The sequence below is a fragment of the Zeus faber genome, assembly GCF_960531495.2.
Source record: "Zeus faber genome assembly, chromosome: 21".
NCBI lineage: Eukaryota > Metazoa > Chordata > Actinopteri > Zeiformes > Zeidae > Zeus > Zeus faber.
The window spans coordinates 16,252,775-16,266,844 of record NC_137208.1 but is presented as its reverse complement, the minus strand read 5'-3'; the positions used below and the strand labels follow the sequence as shown (position 1 = coordinate 16,266,844).

General features: G+C 48.5%; 1 protein-coding gene across 9 annotated transcripts in view; it reads left to right on the top strand.

The window, feature by feature from the left end:
• The window catches only part of kmt2e (lysine (K)-specific methyltransferase 2E), a 29,049-nt gene extending 16,275 nt beyond the window's left edge, over positions 1 to 12,774 (top strand). For 2 of the 9 annotated variants that reach the window (XM_080021976.1, XM_080021974.1), the window contains exons 6-25: positions 331 to 512; positions 598 to 636; positions 725 to 925; positions 1,018 to 1,148; positions 1,256 to 1,373; positions 1,941 to 2,050; positions 2,196 to 2,454; positions 3,280 to 3,378; positions 4,935 to 5,006; positions 5,594 to 5,776; positions 6,295 to 6,621; positions 6,732 to 7,031; positions 7,128 to 7,278; positions 7,404 to 7,630; positions 7,891 to 7,947; positions 8,041 to 8,595; positions 8,712 to 8,968; positions 10,226 to 10,305; positions 10,384 to 10,457; positions 10,533 to 12,774. In XM_080021976.1, the coding sequence (XP_079878102.1) occupies positions 331 to 512; positions 598 to 636; positions 725 to 925; positions 1,018 to 1,148; positions 1,256 to 1,373; positions 1,941 to 2,050; positions 2,196 to 2,454; positions 3,280 to 3,378; positions 4,935 to 5,006; positions 5,594 to 5,776; positions 6,295 to 6,621; positions 6,732 to 7,031; positions 7,128 to 7,278; positions 7,404 to 7,630; positions 7,891 to 7,947; positions 8,041 to 8,595; positions 8,712 to 8,968; positions 10,226 to 10,305; positions 10,384 to 10,457; positions 10,533 to 11,567 (4,457 nt within the window). In that variant the 3' untranslated portion in view covers positions 11,568 to 12,774. Of the gene's footprint in view, positions 1 to 330; positions 513 to 597; positions 637 to 724; positions 926 to 1,017; positions 1,149 to 1,255; positions 1,374 to 1,940; positions 2,051 to 2,195; positions 2,455 to 3,279; positions 3,379 to 4,934; positions 5,007 to 5,593; positions 5,777 to 6,294; positions 6,622 to 6,728; positions 7,032 to 7,127; positions 7,279 to 7,403; positions 7,631 to 7,890; positions 7,948 to 8,040; positions 8,596 to 8,711; positions 8,969 to 10,225; positions 10,306 to 10,383; positions 10,458 to 10,532 lie in introns of all 9 variants that reach the window. The other 7 variants (XM_080021975.1, XM_080021973.1, XM_080021980.1 and 4 more) reach the window with 4 other exon arrangements.
• The last annotated feature ends 1,296 nt before the right edge of the window (positions 12,775 to 14,070 follow it).

Here is a 14,070-nt window from a genome sequence, read left to right as displayed (position 1 = left end):
GTAAATGGCCAGTCTGCTAGGAAGCAAAGCAGGGTATGTAGCCAGGCCACGGCCCCTCCCCCTGCAGGGCAAGTCAGCCTGAGACACACTGACACCTGCTGGACAACTGGCAAATTGATTTGGGGGACAGTAATTTCGATTGCGAGATAAGAGGTTACAAATTGCCTTGTCCTTCACATTAACACTATGTTCTATGTGTAACCATTTTGGAGTCTTTTTTTAGTAAATTGGTTGCTATGCTGAGAAAAAAACACAGGATTTAAGTTTGTTTTTTTCTACTGGTGACAACTGTTGATTATTATTGACTAGGATGCATGTTAATTTGTCTAGATGGGGATACGAGTGCCACAGAAAGTGGAGATGAGGTGCCTTTGGAGCTCTACTCAGCCTTCCAACACACTCCCACCACTATCACCCTGACCACGGGGCGCCTTGGCAACAAGCCAATTGACAAGAAACGCAAGAGAAGTGGTGAAAAGGAGTCACCTGCATCTTCTGCCCGAGCCAAGAAGGTCTGCGTCCAGCCAGTCATTTACTATGTTACGCACGCACAAAATGACACAATTGAATAACAAGTATCTTTAAATTCTCCGACAGGCCTTCCGTGAAGGGTCCAGAAAATCTTCCAGAGTAAAGGTAAACTCAAGGAAAATGACATCATTCCAGTGTGTTAAGTATAGAAGCCTATAGCAGAAGCCTAACCGCTCTCCACGCATCACCCCAGGGTGCAGCTCCAGAGCAGGAGCCGTCAGAGCCTCCGTCTCTGTGGGAGAACAAGATCAAGACGTGGATGGAGCGTTATGAGGAAGCCAGCAGCAACCAGTACAGTGAGGATGTGCAGATTCTGCTGCGTGTCAAGGAGCAGGGTGACGGCAAGAGCCTGGCATACAACACACACCCCGCCTCCTTCAGACCCCCTGTGGAGGTAAAGCACACACAAACGACTATGTTCAGCATGCCTGAAAGCTGCGTTTTGTTTTTATTTTTCTAAACCTGGCTGCCGTCCGTCCCTTCCAGAGTCAGGTTCAGAAGAACAAGAAGATCCTGAAGTCGGTGAGAGACCTCGCTCCAGATGCGCTCATCATCGAGTACCGGGGGAAGTTCATGCTCCGGCAGCAATTCGAGGCCAACGGATACTTCTTCAAGAGGTTGAGTTTATTGAGCACATTTGACAATATGATACTTTTAATTTACAGTTTGTTTTTGTTTTTTTAAATGCTTTGTTTTTGTTTTTTTGTTTTTTTTTTGTCTTCAGGCCATATCCGTTTGTATTGTTTTACTCAAAGTTCGATGGACTGGAGATGTGCGTGGACGCCCGCAGCTTTGGCAACGAGGCCCGCTTCATCCGGCGCTCCTGCACCCCCAACGCTGAGGTCGGAAGAACGGCTTAATGATTAGATCAGTGTATGGCAGGGCCATTCCACTACATTCTATTGTTATTTTTGTTATTATTATAGCTACTTGTAAAACAATGAAGAAAATGCACAACCACCAAAAAATATTATGACTGTTCCATTTCTGTATGACTGTTTTGGGATATTATTCTCAGCCATTTGTTGTTGTGTTTTGTTTTTTTTATTTTTTTGGTTGGTTTTTTTATTTTCAGTCATCAGGTATTTTTCAAGGTAAGCTACCTTGGATCAAGGTACATTGCCAAACTTTGATTGGCAAGGGGTTGAAAAGTACCCCCCCCCCCTTTTTTATTTTTTTTATTTTTTTTTATTGGATGACATTTAGTCAGATTTAGCTTTGAACTAATTGTCCAGGTTTTTTGGGTTGTTTTTTTTTCTCTCCCCCAGTTTATCGCTAACCCTTCTATCTCATTCAAAGTGCCAACCTGCATTGATGCACGGGCCAGCAGTTGAATAAGCCTGGTGTACAGGATCTGTCCTGAATTGATGTTCAACAAACCCTGTTGTGTTGTGTTTTCTCTCTCTCAGGTACGGCATGTCATTGAGGACGGCATGCTGCATTTATACATCTACTCATTGAGGCCCATCGCCAAGGGTACAGAGATCACCATTGGCTTTGATTTTGACTACGGCAGCTGGTGAGTTGCTGGAAAAGAAGGCCCCATTTCAAATTTCCAATGCTTCCTCTGGGAATCGTTTTTCCTGATTATTTATTAACTTGTTTGTTTGTTTGTTTATTTATTTATTTATTTATTCATTCATTCATTCCCCCTCCTCATATAGTAAATACAAGGTGGACTGCGCCTGTGTCAAGGGCAACCCAGAATGTCCCGTGCTGAAGCACAACCTGGAGCCCATCGAAAACCTGGGGTTTGGGAGCCGACGCCGAGGGGGCGGGCGTAAGGACAAGGACCCCGCCCGGGACGATCCCCTCGGCCAGAACCAGAACATGGGCCTGGACGGTGAGGGAAAGGCCAAGGGCCTGGGCGACAGCAAGCAGAGGAAACTCTCCCCTCTCCGCCTCTCCATCTCAAACAACCAGGTACAGCTCCGTTCCACACCCAGACTCACCCCTCTTCTCATTTTTCATCATTAGACTTCTAGTAGAACATTTTGCCTGAATTTATATTGACCCAAATTAATGTAGTACTGTGTACAGTATCTTTTGTCTTTTCTCTGCATGGTTTTCAATGTTAGAAACATTTTGTTACTGTACATCTTTTCGGTTCCCCCATTTTCCCCTCTCAACGCCCTTTGTGCATCCAGCATCATTTCATCACCACTGACTTAATTTTTTATAATTATTTTTTTACATAGTTCAGTGTTCACTGGCATCAGGCATTTGTAACGTTTGACGTATGTTTACCTGTCAAATCCAAACTTTGATTTAGAAATCATGCACTCGCTGATGAGGCCTATCTACGGGTAGGGGAAGAAAAAGTTTTGGGTGGAATTTGGGGAAGGGGGACATCATTATAGATGGTGTTCAACAGGGCAGTGATAAATGATGCTGTAGTTGCAGAGTAGCGTCGTGGCCCCTAGAAAGTTAATGGGGAAACGTTGAGTTGCACTATGGTCCACAATGTAATGAACTTGGTGCTTTAGTTATGCACGTGATTTGTCGGGATCACTTTGGATTTCCTTACAATAGAGGAGCATTTATTGTTCTACAGGTGTGTTTTGATTTGGTTGCACAGGTGGCCACTGCATCCACCAGTGCTCAGTCCAGTGATACTACACACATGCACACACTCCTTACCTCCTCCTGTCCTACTCCACCATTTCTGCCTCTCTCTGTCTAGTCTGTAGTCAGACTGATTGAGCAGCAATGATAAAGAGCCATCCCCCCTCTCCCCTCCTCTTACAGGATCCTGAATTATTTGAGGATCTAGAAGACAAAACCTCCGTTAGCAATGAAGTAGAGATGGAGTCAGAGGAACAGATTGCAGAGAGAAGGAGGAAGATGGTAAGTGCCAAGCTAGGGGCTAAAGCTTTTTTTGTTTGTTTTTGTTTTTGTTTTCGTCATGCAGCCACTTGGCAACAGTGCCCAAAAGCCAAACTAAGCTCTGCCCTGCTGCTCCAAGTTTCCACTTGCTGTTAGTCTGCTATGGGCGGCCGGGGTTTAGACGGAGGATGGGTGTCCTCATCTCTGTTTCTGCACCCTTCCATGAAGCTCCGTTGCTCCATGACTCACTCATCGCTAGCGCTTTCTATCAAGCCTCTATCACTGTTTTGCTGTCTTACCAGTCTATTTTAGGTGTGTGTGTGTGTGTGTGTGTGTGTGTGTGTGTGTGTGTGTGTGTGTGTGTGTGTGTGTGTGTGTGTGTGTGTGTGTGTGTGTGTGTGTGTGTGTGTGTGTGTGATATAACGAAACATATCTCCGTCATGGAGTCCTCCTTCACTCCTGACATGGTTCTCATGGTGCTGAGGCTTTGTTTGTCCTTCATCTTCTGATGTCGGATTTTCCCCTCATTTTGTTAGCTTCGTTTTTATCCTCAAATACGTGACAAACAAATGAAATGGCCCTGTTCCAAACGCCGTCCCTTGTCAGCGGGAACAAAAGCGGTTGATCGGGCCACACACATCCAGAACAATCCCTAATGTACAACATATTTCTGGCAGAGCGCACACCGTTAATACACCGGGGAGTTTGAAATTGCCATTAACTTGTTCAACCTCTCTCTGTCAACTACACACACTATCCTAACGAGCCAACGAGCCCAGTGTCCCCTCAGAAATGGGGTCACACACACACATACACACACACACAAAATTGCCCAGCAGTCAGCTCCATTTCACGCAATGGACCCAAGGTGCTAAGTGCTGACTCATCTTTGGCTCTCATACATTTCTGCTAATGGGCCAGAAAGGAGACGGATGGAAGGGGCCAGAGCACAGGGCCGTGTTGCCAGGGACTTATCGTCTCAGATCCAAAAGGCTGACTGCACCATAATGTGGCTCTTGAGAAGCCCCTGATGTCATAGCAAAACATGTGTGTGGGTGTTGTAAATTCTAGCCATGCCTCAACATGGTCCTGGAAGATGACATGGGTGGCGGTGTGTTGGTCACAGTACGCTTCATACTACCAAAAACAAGGAAACTGCTATTGTGTGAATCTCACCCTCCAATTAAATGTATCCTTGTATTTTCATAGTGATGTCAGTTTGGTTCACTTGTGCTAATGCTTGTGGGTTGGTACCTGGACTAAATGGGCTATCCAGGGATTACCATAGTGAAGGTTGTGTGGAAAACTAGAATCTTGCCTATAATATTCTAATGATACAAACAATAATGAGCCATAACCCAAGTCCTTTATCAACTAACTCCAAATTCCCTCCAGTATAAATGTATTGTTGTGTAGGTGCATTCAGTAGCATGTTGGTGAGGACACAGTTATAATCAATTCAGGCCGATTATTTCATCTTTTTCCTAAGTTCCCCAAAACTCAAGACAGGCCCCAGTCCAATATTACTGTATTCATGTGTCTTCTAAACTGGGCTGTCTCTTCGTTGAACCATTCAGGCCTGCCCAGTGGAGCAGTCCCATCTGCCTGTCGGGGGGGCCTCCAGCTGGAAGGGAGTGAGACACAAGGAGGTAAAACTTGACCCACACATAGCCGAACCCATTTCACTTATGTCACCCTGCCCACCTAACCCACCCACAGCGTCGTGCCTTGTCAAATTGTGGGCACACTAACTGTCCCTGCTAGACACCCAACTGCAACCAGATCAACACACAGCTGTACGCTGGTTGACTATGTGTTCCGACATGAATCTTAACATTTGTAGGGTGCAGTGTTTGGCTAAATGTGGTGAACATTGTTTATTTTTGGATGATTCAGCCTATCCCCACCCCATCTTTGTGGCATAAACACGCATAGACATGTACACAACAAACATTTTCCACACTCCAGGTACTTAAGGGTATGTACTATTTTATGATGACTTTCTTTTCTCTTGTGGTTTGATCTTTTTGCCTTTTTCCCCTCTTCACTGTTAAAATGTCAGGTCTTTTTAGCCACTTCTGTCTTCATTCTGCTTTATTGTTTTTAAATCCTTGCCTCTCTCTGCCATGGGCCTGTATAACATGTTAAATAGTTCTGTGCCTCAGCCCGTTTGAGAGTGTAATGCTTTTAAGGCTGATGCGTCCGCTCTACTCCCTACTTCTTCTGCTCTCTGCAGACACGTGAGGAGAGGAAGATGGAGGCCATCCTACAAGCCTTTGCCAGGATGGAGAAGAGGGAGAAGCGCAGGGAGCAAGCCCTGGAAAGGATCGGCGGCAAGTCTGAGATTGGGGGACGCAGCGACCTCAAGGAGGAGCCCCCTGCCACCCCAGAGATGGCGGATTCTCCAGCTGTCATGCAGGTGACAGAGACCTACTATCCTGACACACATAGTCCTGCATGATAACGTATCTTGGTGATTCTGCAGATACGGGCACTTTTTGCTGTGTTAAGATTTAAAAAAAAAAAAATACTTCAAGTTGTAATTTAATTACTTGGGATTTTGTTATTAAAATATAAAGTGAAAGATCAAAGCTCTGGCTTTGGTACCAGCCAAAATGGTTAAACTAAGGTATAAAATGCTTCCCAAAATGAACAAAATTATGTTTTAATGAGCTGATTTTCAAGATCAAGATTCAAGAGGTTTGGGGTGAACTTACCATATTAACAAGAGGAAAAAAAAACTGACTCTGCCTGTTAAATCTGCCCTCCAGGCACAAAATGTCCCGTGTTTGCATGACTCATCTACTACCCAGATGCGTGATGATAAAACTATAATTATATATAAAAATAAAAAAAATACAATGTACATTCTGAATGCTGTGACATTGCACTTCAATTTATAACACTCAACAAAGTGTCACTGTACATTGTTTTCAGCCGATGCTGGAGATAAAAGAGGAACCAGGGCTGAAACCAGCCAAGGTCAAAGGCTCCAGGAACAGGAAGAGTTTCTCCAGGAACCGCACGCACATCGGACAGCAGCGGCGGCGAACGCGTACCATCAGCACCTGCTCCGACTTGCCCCCTGAGTCTCCGGCCGAGTGTCTTGAGCCCCTCATGAATGAGGTCTCAGAGGGAGAAGCGCCCAGCGTTCCAGAGCCAGAGGCTCTTGCCTTGCAGCTCCCAGAGGACAGCCCTCCGCACAGCAGCTCGCCCGCCCCTGACAGAAATCGCTCCAGCCACAAGAACTTCAGAACAAAAAAGGTTCTTGTTTTACTCAACAGTGTCTCTGTGTGACATTCTTATTTCTGACCACACTGCTTTAATGTCATCACGTCGCTAACTGTTCTCTAATGTGTATCTTTCTGCAGCAGCACTTTGTGAGCGAGTGGGTGGGGGATAAGCAGCAGGAGCGAGGCCCCGTTCAAACCCCCGAGCCTGTCCCAGAGAGGCCCCTCAGAATCAGCAGTGACCCCGAGGTCCTCGCCACACAGCTCAACGCCTTACCAGGGATGGCCTGCTCGCCACAGGTGTACAGCACCCCCAAACACTACGTCCGCTTCTCCTCACCGTTCCTGGCCAACCGTAGTCCCACCACCCCAGGGGTGCCCACCGGTCGGCGGCGCTCACGAGAGTTGCCGGAAATGCCACAGACCACCGGTTCCTGTAAAAAGGTACAGCAAGATTCAGTTTAGTTGAAGGAATGGAGTTTCTCGTCCAGGTTTTGTTTAGTTGTGTGGGATAACCCCACCCTCCCCATCTTCCTGCAGCGTTGGCTGAAGCAGGCGCTGGAGGAGGAGGGCTCCACTAGCCCAGCAAGGCAGCCCAGTCTGCTGATGCCCAGCGAAGTACCTCTCAGCCCCTCCATCAATGGAGACTCAGACAGCCCTCTGCCCTACAATGGCACCTGCTTGTTACCAGGTAAAATAGCTACAATCAGGCAGAAAGTTGCCATGTTGCATTCTAGAGACTTGGTAAATCTTCTTTCAAAATTTAATTATGGAGTTAAGACCTTTTTCAGAACCCTACTGTTTTCCTTCGAACAGAGTTGCCCACGCCACTGAAAAAGCGGCGGCTGAGTCCATTAGACGCCTGTATGTCCGAAGGCTCGACACCCTACGGGTCTCCTTGTGCCACGCCCACCAGGACTGACCAATTGGAAACTCCCACGACACCCATTTTGCTGGCCACGCCGCCAAGGCCCCGTACAGAGGAGACCAATGCAGAGCCCTTGCCCAGTACCCCAACACAGACACTTAGTGCCCTTCAGGAGGTAAGTCCTGTCTCTCCAGGATTGCGAGTTTTTCAAGTGTTAGTTATTTTTCAGTAACATTGTAAGACCAAAAAGATTTGTTTGGTTTTTTAAACTGCAACCAAATAAGAGTTGTACGCAACATGCCTATGATAAGCAATCTGCAAATCGCAAAAACTGTAGATCTACTGGCACCGCAATTTTTTTCCGTTGTTGAAGGCCATGTCTTTGGGCTTCATTTGGGAAGAGAACTGAATTGAAGACTGTACCTCTGTTCACAGAGCGACACTTCAGTGGACAGCTCACCAGATGGCTCCCGCAGGCCAATCACGCAGGAGGTGAGTGAGAAAGATGGCAGCAGTTATTTATGGGATGCAAACTTGAAATTAACGTTGTGGTTCCTTCATCATCCCTAATCTCCTAATTCTCAGGCTGATCGCCCCCCCTCGCTGCTGTCCTCACCCTGTGTCAGGGCCCCCAGCTTGGATGGGGCCCCGACTGAGGTGAAGATGTCCCCTCCTATGAGTCCCCAGCTGCTGCCAGCAGAGATCGTGGACTGCGGTGGGGAGGACAGGGCGGACGGCGTGGTGGTGGAAAGCGGCAGCGAGGCCTCCTCCACGGAGCCGGTGTGCTCTTCCTTCCCAGGCTGGATGAAGAGCCCTGAGCGGGGCCCCACCGGCCCCACAGGACTCAACTTCTCTCCAGTCAACTCCAACCTCAGAGACCTCACGCCCTCGCATACCCTCGAGCCCTTGGCGACTCCATTCCGGCCCGAGGTAGTAGTCCTGGCAGTGGCAGGCGCCCCCACGGGGGCCGCGCCGATGGCAGGAGCCGGGGCCGCTGCAGCTCCATTCAGCGAGGGCCCTAGCCAGCTCTTCTACCCCTGTCCTGAGGAACAGACTTCCCTTGGCTTCTCCCTTTCGCTGAGTGGAGACGGCACAGCGGATGGAGGAGGGTCGGCACAAAATCCTCCACAGAAGAAAAAGGTTTGTCTGTTGCTCTGAGTTCAGCATGTGTTGATGATAAACTATTCCAGTGCTGCCCTCCAGTGGCTCCACCGGAGACATTTCTGCTCTTCAATGACATCATCCTGTTTTCCCAGGTGTCCTTGCTGGAGTACAGGAAGCGGCAGCGTGAGGCCCGCCGCAGCGGCTCCAAGACTGAGTGTAGCTCTCCTGTATCCACTCTGCCACTGCTGACCATGGAGGCCTTTCCTGTTGCTGTGGAGCCTGTCAGCGAGCCTCCACCGCCCCCCGCTCCCACCCCCATCAACACGGTCTCCGTAAAGGAAGCCCCGGCCAGTGAGGAGACCGAGAGCCCCTCAGACAAGGGAGATAAGGAGGGGGGAGAGGGACAATGGTAGGCATATGCCAACATGCAGAATATAGAACAACAGATAATGTGATGAGATAAAAGATGAGATTAATATACAGTGTTTACCCTAGAATTTTTTTCAGGCTTGGTGGTACGCACCGAAAAAGCCCCGAACAGACGAGGCATGGCATATTGGCATGGTCGGCTTGGGTCACATGGCGCAGCAGGCGGTCTGCAATTTATATTTGCATTCAAACTTTTGTTGCCTCGGTATATTCAAGACTAAAAACAAAATGAACACAAGGAGAGGATAACTTCATAAGCTGCATTTATTGCATAATAATAAGCTGTGACCAATGAACTTTGAAAAACATTAGCATATGAACACAGTGTGTATGATTCATTGACGCACTTTATCTTCCTTGGCTCGGAGAAATATTTCACCATGGCCCATTTATTAAAATCTTCACGCAGGCCCCCGAGTGCTCTCCTTGTAGCCTGTTCCTGAAGTCTGTTTTCACTAACCAAAAGTGAAGATTGGTCTTTATCTAGTAAATTCCAAAATTTAAGGATAGCTTTCTATCAAAAGCAATCATGAGTTGTGAGTTGTAGCCCGGTACCCTGTTCGTGGCGGAGAAATCCGGCCATGGCAGCAAGCTTGCTCGGGCAGGGATGGAGCTGACCGAGCTCATCATCCTGTGACGCTCCTTCAGCCCATACGATCTCACTTCAGTCATTTAAACTGACTCAGGGACACCGCTGTCGCATGATGTCGCCACAGTATTGAGCTCATTAAATTTAAAAATTAAATGTAGATATAGATGGCACGACGGACGGGGTGGAGGCAATGGTGCCCTCGTGCCCCGGTGGCAGCAGTTGAGGTGCCACGGTGTCACGGAAAAATAAGCCATTCGTTTTTCATTTTGAACGTTTGGAATAGGCTATTTTGGAAAACAGAAAGGAACTAAAAGTTTCTAGAACATCTTGAGGCCATTACTTCTTTTTTCTTTTTTTTTTTTTTCTCCCCCCCGATGTCACTGTTGACACGGAGATGGTCGGTCGTTTATTCTGCACATTTTAACATCCCTAGTTTGTACATGTGTTTAAATAGCATAAATGGACTAAAGCCGAGTTAAAAAAGGGGACAGTGCCGTTATTTGGTGTTTGAAAAGGTATTTTTTCGGCCTGATGGGAGTTCTCGTACAATTATAGGGGAAACACTGATATTATAATACAGTATGATGTAAAAGATGAGGCGAGGCAAGCGTACTTGGTGCTGACTGTGCCGACGTTTGTCCTCAGGACGTCGTCCACCTCTGTGGAACAGGCCAGAGAACGCAGCTACCACAGAGCGCTGCTGCTCAGCAAAGACAAGGACGCAGGTGAGACGCCATTACAGCACGCAGGAAGTTTGCGGCCTTCTCCTTCTATTCCCTTTTGACCACTTCCTCACGTTGCAGACGGGGAGACGGAAGGCGACGCCCCGGTGACTGACTGTCCATCTCCAGGTCTTCAGAGCACTCCGGTTGCAGCGGTGAGTTTTCTCTTTACGACTAAAGCTCGTCTCAGTAGTTTGACTCGGGGACTGACCTGCTGTCTCACCCCCCAGCCGTGCTCCCCCGGTCCTGTTCCACCAGCCCCCGCTCGGTCCTCCAAGGAAGAGGAAGCAGACGTTCCGCCCTGGTCGTCCAACCCAGTGGCACAGCCGCCCAGCAAGCCCAAGCCGACCCCCCTGACCCCCACCAAGCTGCACGCCTCCCCCCTGCCCTCCTCCCCCGTGCACTACCCCGGCCCGTCGCTGCACTCCCCCAAGCCGCAGCCGCAGGGCTCGCCCTTCCGCGGCCAGCGGGTGCTGTTCTCCGCGCAGCCGCCGCCCCAGTCCCTGGGCGGCCCCGCCTCGTTCCCCCCGTACGGTGCCCAGAGCGCCCCGCCGCCGCCGCCGCCGCCCCCTCCTCCCCCCGTGCCCCCTGCCTCGGCGGGCTACTTCCCCGGCCCGGCCGCCCCGGTGGTGGGCCCCTTTCCGGGGTTCAAGCCTGCCGTCGCCACCCCTTACCCCGGGGCTGCCCAGCCCCTCATGCAGACTCTGCCCCACAACTTGCACTACCAGAGCGCCGCCTCCGCCGCCGCCCCCCCGCCTCCCCCTCCGCCCCCGCCCCACCCGCAGCCTGCCCCTACCCTGCTGCACGTCAACCTGCAGCCCGCCCCCATTCAGCAGCACCAGCTCATGCTGACCGCCGCCCCTCCTCCCCCACCTCCCCCACAGGCGCAGAACCCGCAGCAGCCGCCCCCCGCCGGCGGCGCCCGCCTGTCCCTCACCCCTCCGCCGCCTCCTCCGCCACCTCCTCCCGCCCCGTCGTCCGGCGCCCCCATGCAGGCGGCGTCGCACCACTTCCAGACCTTGGGGGGGTTCCAGCCGGCTCTGCTGCATCCCGGCGCCGGCGCCAACTCCTCGGTGGCGGCGTCAACGTACCCCCCTCCGCACCAGCAGACAGGACTGCCTCCCCCTCCCCCTCCGCCCCCCCAACAGACTCCGCCTGGCCAGGCCCCGCCCTCCGCCTCTCAGCTACCCAGTGGGACTCGTGGGGCCCCCGCCTCCTCCGCCCCCTTCCACAGTACTGGGTACCTGGGCACAGGGTGGCACTGACCCACCCCCTGAACTCTGCGTGAGAGGAGCTCTGGCAGCGCGTGTAACATAAGCTGTAGATATGTTTTCTATGTCTCTGTACACATGGCCAATGGAAAAACAGGTGAACGTGGGATTTAAGGGTACTTTTTTGGAAAAAAAAAAAATTTTAAATAAATAAAGGCAGAAAATTTACGAAAGAGGACCTTGAAAGAAATCTTCAGACTTTGCGTAACACAACGAAAAACAAGTGAAGATGGACGATTCCCCGGTGCTCATAACCCTCTCTCTGGCCTCCTTTTGGTTTTTAGAAGCCCTTTCTGTGTCTCATCCCGACTCCTGGCGTAAGGCCCGCACTTTCTATATCAGTGGACATTCCAGCTTAACACCCCCCCCCCCCCCATCTCCGTTAGTTACTCCTTCCACTTCCTCCTTTTAGTCGGTCTTCTGCTTTCTACACCGTTTGTTTGTTTTATCTAGTGGCTTGTTATAGCAACAAGAGAAAAGCTTTTTGTATAGAGAAAAGAAAGTTATTTTTCTTATTCCTGTCTAACAGCAAATAACTGCACCACTGCAGAGATTCAGAAAATGACCTTTCTGGAAGTGTGTGTGTGTGTGTGTGTGTGTGTGTGTGTGTGTGTGTGTGTGTGTGTGTGTGTGTGTGTGTGTGTGTGTGTGTGTGTGTGTGTGTGTGTGTGTGTGTGCGCCAGTTGAAGGTGGAAAGCGAGAGGGGGGGGGGGGGTCACACGGCACCAGAGTGAGGAGTGCCGTGATCTTGTGAGGTAACCGAAACGGTCTTGCCTATAGTTGGGACGTTAGCGGTTTATTTTTGAATATCAATGGTTCTTTGTAGAAAGTGTAATTTAATGTATAGGTGGTTACCTCCAGCTTTCACCAGGAACAGATTGTAAATATTAGCTTCTTTTCTTTTCTATGCTTGTACAATTCGCTCCCATCCCATTTTTGGAATATTGTTGTAAATACAAAACGCTCTCTTGGCAAAGCTGAATGTTTTCCGTGACCGTAGCAAAAGATTTTTTTTTTCCCCCTTTTCTCTCTCTCTCTCTCTCTCCCCCCCCCCCCTGGATTCTTCAACTTTGTCTATTTTTATTTTTTTATTTTTCTGTGTGAGTGTATGTTTGTGTGGAGGAGAGAGACTCACAGACACTGCACTGGTTGGCTATTTTCATGGTTCATTATAATAAATAATTGTAATGACTGTTTTATACCACTCTTTGTTTCGTGTGTTTCTGTCTCTCCCAAGAAACCAACCTGAAACCGACCTGCGTGACTTTTTTTTTTTTTTTTTTTTTTTATAAGTCACAGCAAAACTTCTACACACTCAAATCTCATTCGCTTTGATTGTTTGGACCCACTACCACCCACTACATCTGATGACTTTATGGGTAAACCACCATCACTGTTAACTGCACATCAATCATCCATCGTTTTCCCAAACGGCCTCTTTCCACTTCTCCACACTTGAGAGAAGAGGTAAAGACAAAGTATTTCAAGTGGAGTCGTTTTAGTTTTTCTTTTAAGTGAAGCGAAGTGTACGGTTGGGATTTCCGCCGGTGCCGGGGTCTGTTTTTTTTACCGCCCTTAAGAGATGGATATGAACATGGATGGCTGCCAGGTATGTTTCAGATAATAAATATTTCATCTTTATATGTTGTTGGTTGTTTGTACTGTATAACCCCAATGTCTCCCCTTGTCAACGTGCTTTGGCATTTTGCCTAAACAACGCAACTCATTTGGGAGACTTACCAAGAAACAAGGCTTCAAACACTCCCAGGTAGAAAGGTGAACAGGAAGTGGAGTGAATGATGGACAGTTCAGGCTTAGACGTCATTTTAGACGTGATTTATGTTTTACCTTCACAGGTACAGTAAGGGTGCGGCGTCGTCGCTTCCTGATCAGTCACCCGTTTCCTGTATGTTTACATTCTCCTCCAGACATCAGAGACTTAAGGCCCCCAACCCCTCTTTCTAGGTGCTTGAAGTGCTTGAATCTCATCCTCAGAAATGTAAGTATCGGAATACCTTAAACAGCCCCTTTTGTGTTGAACTGCTTGAAAAGTCCTTGAAACTTTCGATCATTGAAAACCTGAGATATTCCTCCGGGTTTTGTTATTCAGAGCATAACATTTTTCAGAATCGATTTTGACAGGTGATGCCCGGAAAATGTACATGTAATTCAGCATGGTTGGAAATGGACTCATATGAAATAGTAGTAGAAATAATAGTAGATGACAATGAGATGACTAATATAAATAATCGACAATGAGACTAAGATCATCTTATATTTTAATTCATAAAAATCACATTGAAAATGGATTATATTTGTTTTTTTGCGTGAAGTCCTTGAAATTGAAGAAAAGGTGCTTAAAAGCACTTTAAAGTCCTTGAATTTTATTTCGTAGTGCCGGACTGAACCCAGTCTTACTCCTTGGGAAAAAGTTGGCCTTTTGGCTTTTTATTTCAGGTTTCAATTAATTTATCAGTTATTACAATGTAAAAGTGAC